The sequence below is a fragment of the Ostrea edulis genome, chromosome 5 (assembly GCF_947568905.1).
Source record: "Ostrea edulis chromosome 5, xbOstEdul1.1, whole genome shotgun sequence".
In the NCBI taxonomy this organism is placed as follows: domain Eukaryota; kingdom Metazoa; phylum Mollusca; class Bivalvia; order Ostreida; family Ostreidae; genus Ostrea; species Ostrea edulis.
The window spans coordinates 40,320,128-40,332,299 of NC_079168.1; the positions used below are offsets into that span (position 1 = coordinate 40,320,128).

The following is a 12,172-nucleotide window of genomic DNA, read 5'->3' on the forward strand; positions in this document are numbered from 1 at the left end:
TTGGAGGCAGATCACAAGTTGACACCAATCTTCTTGGCCGCACAGTTTGGACACCTGGAGTGCCTTGAAATTCTGCTGAAATGTGCGAAAGAGCGAGGTACATAATGCAGTAGAACTGAAGTAAAAAATACTCTGATTTTTTAGTCTTTTTTTTTTTAATAGATTTTACATGTACAGTGGTAGTTGTTGATTTAGGTTCAAAATGGTTTTGCAAATTTTTAGCTCATCTGATCTAAAAGCTGAAGTTTTTGTGATCAAAGTGTGTAGGTCATTTTTCTGTCTTCATCTAAAAATTTCACAATTTTTTAAATTCTTCTCAATAACTGCCATGCCATTTTCAATCATGTCTCCTCCATGGGGAGATAATGAAGAAAAAGTTAAAAAAAGGACGGGGTTTCAGAAAATCAAACCAAAACTTGTATGATATTGCTTATACATTTGTTGAAACCATGAGTCCTGTGATGTCGAATTCGTTTTCAAAAAGTTTTGTGTAGTGTACATTTAGAATTGTCCACAACATGACCTCTTGGATTTTGTGAGGCCCGATTGAGGTTTTTCAGTTTTAAAATGAAATTGTATAAATGTATTTAGAAAATTCTTTAAAACTAACATTTTCTCAAGAATGAACCACAAGGTCACAATATATCAATTCAAGATAAAACTCAAACTACTATGACCCCCCCCCCCCCCCCCCCCCCCCCCCCCCCCCCCCCTCCATTCCCGGGCCAGAATGGGGTTTTAATGAGGACTAAATAAATGTTTGACATGGGAGAAATACAATTGCTCAGGTGAACAATGTGACCCATGGACCTCCTTTTTTAATGTAGGTCAGCTGGAGGCTGTGAACAAGACGACCACAGACAATGCCACTCCCATTTTGATAGCCGCCCAGGAGGGAAACGAGGAGTGTATAAAAATGTTGCTGGCACACAATGCCAATCCAAACATTCCAGTGACGGATCACATGGGGGTGGCAGCACACTTCACAATCTATAAAGAGCACCCAAGGTCAGTGGAAAAGAGTTTGTGCAGTGATTGGCAAGTTATATATTGCGCTTTTGATGCCTCTAGACTGTAATGTTTTCCAGTATTTTTGTATCAATATAATATTAAGTGACTGTAAAGTTTGGAGAAAGAAAATGTGCAAGCAAAGCTGTTCATAAAAGATACATTTCTAAACTTTAATCTCAATGGTATTCTATTTCCTAAATTCAGTAGACTAACAATTAACATTGTAGAAAAGGAAAGTACGGAACATAAGTTGTAAGTATTTTTCTCTTTGATGTTGCTAGATGCCTGAAACTACTGCTTCCTGTGACTGACAAAGACTATTTGTATAAAAATGTGAGCAAGAACATGCATCCACTGATTATGGCCACCCAGGCATCCACAACTAAGTGCTTGGAGATTCTGATAGAAAATGGAATGGACATCACTGCAAAGCTTCCCCTGGGAGTATTTGCACATTCCAACCCTCTATTCACTACCCTACAGTACAGTACAAATGTCTCCATTCTGTGTCATGTGGCGTTACACTGGTCCCTCACTGGTGTTCAATACCTACTTAATAAAGGACTCTCCTGCAATGCCCAGACGCCAGACGAGTTACCTCCCCTGTTGATGAGTCTGGCCTCGGATAACACAGACTTATTTACTTTGCTTCTAAAATACGGAGCCAACCCCAATATTTATCATTCCTTGGCCAATGGGAATGTTACTACGCTGATGGCTATAGAGAGGGATTTAAAGACTCTGCTGACGGTCACTTCAAATGATGGAGTGACACGGGAGGTTTACGGAAAATATCTGTGCAAGCTTATCTTATCTAAGACAGACTTAGTGTCGTGTATCAGGGATATTGACAGGGACCAAGAGGTGTTCAAATATAACCTATACCAGGTGTTGAACAAGTGCACTATGACTGTGACATTGTGGCCCGTGCTGACACTGCTGTTCAGCTTCTGTAGCAATCTGTCCATAGGTCAGGAGTTCAAGAAACACGTCTATAATGAGGAAGTCGTCTCACACTTTAATACCATCGAAAGTGAGTTATATTCAATGTATTTTTGTTTCGAAAAAAAAAAACTGCTTGACCATAAAACAATTCATATGAAACATTGATTATTGAAATAATGTTAATCTGATTAAAATCAGCTCCTTGATCCGCTTTTTTCTTTTAATGTCACTACAAGAGGTAGCGACTTAAAAAAAGGGGAAGCTGATTTTGATCAGATTGAGATATTGCTTCAAGATTTCGAAGAGATTGATATTTGATATTAATTGTGCATATAAATGATAGCTACGGAATATAGGATTTTATTTTTTTATGCACAACATGCATCAAGCACCACAAGTGTCTTATGATAGACAGACTTGCTGGAGACCACTTGTTTCATATACCTTTTCATGTTTATTTAAGTTTATGAATTGGGACAAATTGCTAAAGACATCCAAATTTTTTTAATCAAGTTGCTAATCTAAATGCTAAAAGATGCGTTAAGTATTTTGTAAAATTTTATTTTTGTGATCTCAAAAGACCCACAGAAAATGTAAACAAGATGTAGAATATAATTATTGAAGCTTAAAATTAATCCTGCATAAAAACAAAATACATGTATGTATTATAGAGTTGTCTAACTTAGCAATTCTTTTTATCACAGACTCAACCCAGTCCTTGGCCCATGCCTGCCGACGTTGCATCGTGATCGATCTTGCCCTGAGGAAAAGGTACCAAGAAAACAGCATACGCTCTCTCCCAATTCCTGCCCTTCTTCAGGATTATCTCCTCTTCCAGGATTATGGACCAAAGACCAGTACAATTATCGTGGACTCTCTAGGCTATGCATCGAGAGATTTAAACATTTACTCCAAACCAAAAGTGACTTCAAGTTACTACGAAGAAAACTTTGAACAGTGGAATATGTGAACATTCCTTCATTATTCACGGTCCCAACAACTTCATTAAATATTGAAGTTATTTTTGCAGTTTATTCTTCTTTCATCCCATGTTTGCTGAGGGGGTGTTCCAAGTGATTGACCTGTTTTGTCTGTCTGTCCATATATACATCCAATCTGGCTGGCTGGCTGTCCCTGTCTGTTCTAATATTGCTGGAAGATTGTTGTCAGAAGAAAATCGATTAATTTTAAAATTAATTTTTTTGTAGTGGATCTATATGGGGAGTGGAATTGAATAATCTGCTTAAATGATGGAAATCAATAATTTCAATATATTTGAAAATCGAGACTTCATGCTTAAAATATATACACATATATAGGACATCTACCACAGGGCCAATTTCAACCAAACTTAGCACAGAGTATCCTTGGGTAAAGGAGATTCAGGGTGTTTTTTTTCAAATGATGGAGCACATCCCTCTTCAAGGAAGAGATGGTTAAGAAATAGTAAAAAAAAAAAAAAAAAATAGAGTGGGGTATTTATAAACAAGTGTCTTCTCATTCAACCACTGTACCAGAGGAGCTTTGTTATAAAATGAAAATTCACAAGGGTGTCCCTGGAGCCAGTGTGGGGTTACAAAGCAGTATATATGAGGAAATTATTTGAACAGTTTCTCAAGAATCACAAGGATACAATTTGTCAAAATTAAACTTACAGTGAATAATACACTAAAAATATTTCAGTGCTTTCATATTCGTAATTAAAAAATTAGATTTTCCTACAAAGAAAACTTAATACCCTCGCGATTATGCATATATAACAAAGTGTGAAATTTTGGCCTTATGGATTTAAAACAACTTACAGTAATATACAAACATCCTACAGTTTTCCATAAGAATACATGGACAATTCTGTTTATAAAAAGCGTAGACTACATCTAGTGAATACACAGGTACCATCATGTAGTGTACATTCAAGTTTCTTCACAACATATACAATGTACCCCATGGAAATTTAGTAGTCCTGGGGGGTCATGATTCAGATTTGATGTTTCAACAAAGGAAAATGTAACTAGTCAGGTGAGTGATGCGGCCCACATACCTCTACTAAATGTTTTTAAGATTAGTTTATTGGGATGTACACTGTTTATGTAAATAATGCACAGATTCCAATGTCTGCATTTAACCATTTACATGTAAATGTTGAGTTTTCTCACCAATTCAAATTGGATTGCTTCTAGTTAAAAAGATATTTTGAAGCAATTCCTCAGTACGGTATTGATACTGAGTACCGGTGTCCAACCTTATGATTGTTCCATCAATATAGAACAAGTTAAATCAATGATTATCTCATCAGTACAGACAAGTTAAACCAATGATTATCTCATCAGTACAGACAAGTTAAATCAATGATTATCTCATCAGTACAGACAAGTTAAATCAATGATTATCTCATCAGTACAGACAAGTTAAATCAATGATTATCTCATCAGTAAAGACAAGTTAAATCAATGATTATCCCATCAGTACAGACACGCTACACAAAGATTATCTCATCAGTACAGACAAGCTAAATCAATGATTATCTCATCAGTACAGACAAGTTAAATCAATGATTATCTCGTCAGTACAGACAAGCTACACAATGATTATCTCATCAGTACAGACAAGTTAAATCAATGATTATCTCATCAGTACAGACAAGTTAAATCAATGATTATCTCATCAGTACAGACAAGTTAAATCAATGATTATCTCATCAGTAAAGACAAGTTAAATCAATGATTATCCCATCAGTACAGACACGCTACACAAAGATTATCTCATCAGTACAGACAAGCTAAATCAATGATTATCTCATCAGTATAGACAAGCTACACCAATGATTATCTCATCAGTACAGACAAGTTAAATCAATGATTATCTCATCAGTACAGACACGCTACACAAAGATTATCTCATCAGTACAGACAAGCTAAATCAATGATTATCTCATCAGTACAGACAAGCTACACCAATGATTATCTCATCAGTACAGACAAGTTAAATCAATGATTATCTCATCAGTACAGACAAGCTACACCAATGATTGTCCCATCAGTACAGACAAGTTAAATCCATGATTGTCTCATCAGTACAGACAAGTTAAATCAATGATTATCTCATCAGTAAAGACAAGTTAAATCAATGATTATCTCATCAGTACAGACAAGTTAAATCAATGATTATCTCATCAGTACAGACAAGTTAAACCAATGATTATCCCATCAGTACAGACACGCTACACAAAGATTATCTCATCAGTACAGACAAGCTAAATCAATGATTATCTCATCAGTACAGACAAGTTAAATCAATGATTATCTCGTCAGTACAGACAAGCTACACAATGATTATCTCATCAGTACAGACAAGTTAAATCAATGATTATCTCATCAGTACAGACAAGTTAAATCAATGATTATCTCATCAGTACAGACAAGTTAAATCAATGATTATCTCATCAGTACAGACAAGTTAAATCAATGATTATCTCATCAGTACAGACAAGTTAAATCAATGATTATCTCATCAGTACAGACAAGCTAAATCAATGATTATCTCATCAGTACAAACAAGCTACACCAATGATTATCTCATCAGTACAGACAAGTTAAATCAATGATTATCTCATCAGTACAGACACGCTACACAAAGATTATCTCATCAGTACAGACAAGCTAAATCAATGATTATCTCATCAGTACAGACAAGCTACACCAATGATTATCTCATCAGTACAGACAAGTTAAATCAATGATTATCTCATCAGTACAGACACGCTACACAAAGATTATCTCATCAGTACAGACAAGCTAAATCAATGATTATCTCATCAGTACAGACAAGCTACACCAATGATTATCTCATCAGTACAGACAAGTTAAATCAATGATTATCTCATCAGTACAGACACGCTACACAAAGATTATCTCATCAGTACAGACAAGCTACACCAATGATTGTCCCATCAGTACAGACAAGTTAAATCAATGATTGTCTCATCAGTACAGACAAGTTAAATCAATGATTATCTCATCAGTACAGACAAGTTAAATCAATGATTATCTCATCAGTACAGACAAGTTAAATCAATGATTTTCCCATCAGTACAGACAAGCTACACAAAGATTATCCCATTAGTACAGACAAACTTAACACTATACAATTATGGACTGTTTAGCAGGGAGACATCACAAATTATCAGGTCTTAGTAGGGTTATCACCTGAGGGCGTCTATGCGCCCGAGGGTACGTGATAAACGTACTCAGACCTAATAATTTGTGATGTCTCCCTGCTAAACAATCCATAATAGTTTTATTATCCTGAAGAATTTGAATGTTAAAAAAAACTATCACATTTATTGACTTTTTACCATGTATCTTTTTATCTAAAATGCCAACAAATTCTTAATAACTTTCTCTGCAGAAAATTCTGATAACTTTTCAATAGTTTTCGAGGGTTCCCTCAACGACATACATTATTTTGTTTTACACTCAATGTCATACATTTATTAGATATATATGTTAACGAAAGCAAAACATTGAGGTTTGAGAAAGTTAAATGAGAGAAAGCTAATTCAATTGTGATGTCACAGTAGAATGATGCATAAACATAACGTCAATTTGAAACGTAAACATTTTGTAACGTATTTAAAGACAAAAGCGTAAACATCAAGTGAAATGCAAAATTGCATTAAAATGGAAATAGTTTTCTTCTTCACCTTGCGCGTAAGGGAGACATCACGAATTGTCTCCCTCCACGTGACCAGCCCTCGACCAATGAAATTGACTGTATTATTCTGAAGATAATAAGAATGATTGTCTCATCAGTATAGACAAGTTTTAGCATGCATTAATTATTCGATCAGTACATATAAGTTATGACACTACAAACTACATCACTGCCTGTTCCACCAGTACAAACTACATCACTGCCTGTTCCATCACTACAAACTACATCACTGCCTGTTCTCTTGTAAGGATAACAAGTAAAATCCTGCAAATTTTGGAAACATTTGGAACACTATAAAAAGTTTCATTAATTATCAATTAGATATTTTTTCTGATTCTCAGATTCTTGGTCACTCTAATGTTTTTGTTAGTAAAGCATGCATTAATTATTGTTCTTTTAACCGTTCTTAACCTTATTGTATATTATCAAGGATTTTTGGGTTTTTGTTGTTGTTGTTTGTTTGTTTCCTTTATATTACATTTACCTTGGGTACGAAACGACTGGGGACGAAACCATCCTGTGCCGCATCGTCTGTCCGACCGCTTGTCTGAAACATAAACATCACAGCGATCTCACCGATAGATTGACTGAAGAAGGATGACATGACGGGAACGTAATTTATGACTTAGGAGGAGAATTTTGGTAGGAATTTACTCTTTACATGTTTACTATCAACCGTTTGATACAGTCTTTCAAATTTAGATGGAAATTTTCGGTATACCGTATAGGCTTTCAAAATCCGTTGATTTCGAATTTCCTCTATATTGTATTGATACCCTGTATAAAATATCTGGCAGTTTTGGGGGAGGGGAAGGTGATGCAAGGACCAAAGTTTATAACTTTTATTTGATAAAACACAGAACCATTCAACACCGTTGTTTTCAGACTCTTGGATTTCATCGCCCTACCTCGTCAGACTCTCTACTACCCCCCCCCCCCCCCCCCCCCCCCCCCCCCCCCCCGTCTACTAGGCTACAAGTTACAACAGCATCATTATAGGCTACAAGCATGAAATATGTATATGATCATCATCGTTAGATTATATATTTTGTTTTGATTTCTTATAGAAAATTCATACCATAACTTAACTGGTGTTGAAATTGAAGCATGAAATACATTATAAACTGCACCGATTTATTTCTTCAGCAGTTTTATACATTGTAATTCACTTCACCAGAGTATATAGGCCTACTTTGTTGATGTTCTAAACCATTGTTTTTCCGCGTAGATAATGTTGATGTCATTCAATATGGTTACATCTCCTAAAGAAGAACTACTTTGTGCATCTTACAAACATTACTGTAGTAAAATAGAAATAATTATCTCATTGTCAGAATTGGAGAAGAACAACTCCCTTGATCTAGACAAAAATAATTTGAATTTCTACGTACTGTATAAATTTTCTGATTTCTGTAAGTGTTGCATTAAGATTGATATAACTGTACTTTTTTTGTTTGGTCAGAGAATGCAGAGATGGACGATTCATCTGGAGGGTGGGCCCCGTCGTGTCAATCATGCTGCTGTTGCCATTGGTGACAAAATTTACAGTTTTGGGGGTTATTGTACGGGGGAGGATTATGAAACCACTCGACCCATGGATATTCATGTCCTTGATACAAGTAACTACAAGTTTGAAGATTAGAAAGTCTTATACTCAAATCAGGGTTGCTATGGTGAAGCACTGTCCTGTATTTCATGGTGGTGAATCACATGACTTTGGCATGACCTAATACAGAAGCAGAGAACATTGACAGTTTTATGGAGGTCGGAAAGTTTTTGACTGAAAACAAAAAACTGTGTCAATGTTCTCTGCTTCTATTGCACGTAGAACTACCATTTTAGTATTGATTTGTTCCTGAGAAAATCCTTTAAACTAAATGTTGATAAAAGTTATGTGACAATTCGTTATTGATAAAGGTGTTACTTACTCGTTTGAATTTTCTCTTGTGTTGACTTTCGTCACTATTTTTCTGGGTAGTAGATCATGTCATAGTCACGTGATCTGCCACTGTGTGTTTTAAAGATGGTTTTTCTCTAGAGTCCAGAAACAAACCTTTACTCTTCATAAAAATTTCTGGTACCATATAATCTGCAGTTGGCAATTTTTCAATTTGATCCCTTAAAAGTAGCAAATTATATTCTGCATTTCCAGTTTCTGTGGTTGCATTATCATACCTATATCTATTTAAATATTTTGATGATTGTAATTTTTGCGGATTTTTCTTATCTGTAAAACTTCGCAAAAATGAACAACTGCAGAAAATACCTATTATATGGTAATTTAATTTCATATATAAAATGTATATAATAAAGTATTTTACATGAGTTTAATTACATTTTTCTATGACTTTTTTTGTTTTTAAGGTATTCCATGTATAATGAAAGGATAATGAACAATTTTGAAGGATTTAGATTAACATAAATGTTTATTGTTAAATAATGATGAAAGTGAAGCAGATAAAATTCACATGACTGGTAAATGATTATAAGCTGACCCTTTTGCACTTAAAACTGTTTGGAAGAGTTGTCTGCCCTTTGTAAAAATAAGAAAAATCTAATTTTCTAAAAATGTATGTGGTCAATGATTAATTTTATTTCATATTTTCATTAAGAGAAAGTGTTTGTAACTTTCTACCAAGAGATTTGTATGAAAATATAATTTCTTTTTAAAATATTGTTATAAAACATGCTTTTCCCATATACTTCAATGTTAAATTCTAGGTGAAATAAATCAAGCAGTAAACAAAATTTTGAAAGTTCCTATGGTGGATTATTTTTATTTGATGAACCCTTCAAAATGATACTGTGATTACAAAAATTCCACCATCCATTTATTAGATATGAAATATGGTCATTATACATTGAATACCTTAATTGTAAATTCCTGTATGAGAAAACAATAGCTCTGTGGCTTTAATAAATTTCTGTATCATAGCAATCCACCAAGCACAGATTGCACTTTTTATGAAATCTAAATCTGTGATATACCAGGCCTTGATTTCTCAAGAGAAACTTACGTCGAAACTTGGACTGAAGTCTGAGATTTTGACTGCTCAAATGAAAGAAATCTCAAACTAAATTCAATATTTTTTTTGAGAAATCCAGACCAGTACATTGTTTTCTGTACAGTATTGATATACTAGTACATTGTTTTCTGTACAGTATTGATATACTAGTACATTGTTTTCTGTACAGTATCGATATACTGGGACATTGTTTTCTGTACAGTATTGATATACTAGTACATTGTTTTCTGTACAGTATCGATATACTAGTACATTGTTTTCCGTACAGTATTGATATACTAGTACATTGTTTTCTGTACAGTATCGATATACCAGTACATTGTTTTCTGTAGTGTCGATATACCAGTACATTGTTTTCTCTACAGTATTGATATACCAGTACATGTACATGTACATTGTTTTTTGTCCCTGTACAGTATCTTTACGTTGGACACTGATCCCCCCTGCTGCAGACCAGGAGAATGTTCCTTACCAGCGGTACGGTCACACCTGTGTGGGGTACATGGATAGTGCTTATATCTGGGGAGGCAGGAACGACAAGGACGGGGCCTGTAACATCCTGTACGCATTTGACAGTGGTAAGGAAAATGCTTTGTTTCAAAAATGTCTTAATAATCAGTATATATTTATGTATGGAAAGAGGTAAAGCGCTTTTGCTGACGAAACGGCCGACTCAGAAATCTAAAGGGAAAACACAGGTTTCCAATAATAGACTGGTGTGTTATTTTTAAATATAAGGCCAACGTTTTTAATGTTTCGTTAACCAAGATAAATAGCTGCCGCAGTTTAGCATTGCTGACATTTATACAAGTTGTTCTTTAATCAATAAACCAAGCTCTTATGTGGAATGATGAACAGTACAATATTTTCATAGGTGCATTCATATCACACAACAACCCTTTTACATATAGCATTACTTAGCTAACTGTCTTTTTCTGACATGGCTGCAGCACCTTTATTTGCCTTTGGTTGATAATTCGAGTGTTTAGCTTTGGCTAAATATCATATGACAGTTGCTACATGAGTTTTTATATTTACTTTTGAGAAGTCAAACTGTATAACAGTTTATTTCTCCCTTGACCTATTTTTACTTATTACATTCTGTGCATTTGTGCCCCTTTTCTTGTAGTATTTGTTTAGCTTTTCGTCAGCCACGTTACGGTTTGAAAATCTTGTGCACACAGGAACAGGTTAGTGTAAACAAATGGAACTAGTGATCTCGGAAAAAATCCTTTTCTTTAAGTCGTAACTTGCAAATATTGGAAGTTATTTATGATGAAAATGACTAATATTTGTTATGATATATGTATCACATTTATAACACCCCTCTCAAGAAAACGACCCCAAAAAATGAAGAAGAAAAAATAAATAAATAAAAAAGGGAAGATATTGAACTTGAACTCGGAATGTATGCTTTAAGTGTAAGTTTACCGAGCAACTTAACCACTTGGCCACCCAGGCATGTAAGTTTAAAGGTTAAAGTTTGACAGGCTGCTAAATTTTAAGGTAAATTTTGAGAACGATTTTTGTCATATTTTAGCCATTTTCAACAAGAGGTCCACCTTAAACCAAATTTCCTCAAATGGAATTATGCACAGCCATACTCAAGTAAAACTTTCAGTGTTTTATTTCTGGTTTAGGGTGGCCTTTGGTAACAGTTTGCAATTTTTAGGCCCATTACGTTACATCTACTATATACTCTATATAATCACGGTGATGTTTATGCTTATCAAATAAAGATACTATCAACATATAGATATCTTTATTGAGTAATTTGGGTAAACACAAGTATAAACTGACATTGTATAGCAAAATATTTGTAAAAAATGATATTCAAGAAAAAAGTATTTATGTCAGCGAAATTGCATACCAAGTGCGCTATACTTTTTTATATGTTTAATACAAAAAAAAAATTAAAATGATTGAAAAAGATCCTCTTGTTTAAAATGTCAGTTAGACACATACATCTTTTTTCTTGTTGCCAGGAGCCCATTGTGAACACACAAATCCCTTTATCTGGTGTCAGTAGGAACAACTGTCTTAACGAGTGTGGACTCTCACACACTAATACATAACATCTGTCTGTGTGGACTCACACACACTAATACATAACATCTGTCTGTGTGGACTCGCACACTAATACATAACATCTGTCTGTGTGGACTCACACACACTAATACATAACATCTGTCTGTGTGGACTCACACACTAATACATAACATCTGTCTGTGTGGACTCACACACACTAATACATAACATCTGTCTGTGTGGACTCACACACTAATACATAACATCTGTCTGTGTGGACTCTCACACACTAATACATAACATCTGTCTGTGTGGACACACACACACACTAATACATAACATCTGTCTGTGTGGACACACACACACAAATACATAACATCTGTCTGTGTGGACTCACACACTAATACATAACATCTGTCTGTGTGGACTCACACACACTAATACATAAC

General features: G+C 34.7%; 1 protein-coding gene across 1 annotated transcript in view; it reads left to right on the plus strand.

The window, feature by feature from the left end:
- Positions 1–12,172, plus strand: part of LOC125650377 (ankyrin repeat and SOCS box protein 3-like) — a 35,534-nt gene that overhangs the window by 6,675 nt on the left and 16,687 nt on the right. The window contains exons 5-10 of the mRNA XM_048878612.2: positions 1–97; positions 828–1,008; positions 1,293–2,044; positions 2,661–2,824; positions 8,132–8,288; positions 10,112–10,273. The exon at positions 1–97 is cut by the window's left edge and continues 161 nt beyond it. Of these exons, the coding sequence (XP_048734569.2) occupies positions 1–97; positions 828–1,008; positions 1,293–2,044; positions 2,661–2,824; positions 8,132–8,288; positions 10,112–10,273 (1,513 nt within the window). The remainder of the gene's footprint in view (positions 98–827; positions 1,009–1,292; positions 2,045–2,660; positions 2,825–8,131; positions 8,289–10,111; positions 10,274–12,172) is intronic.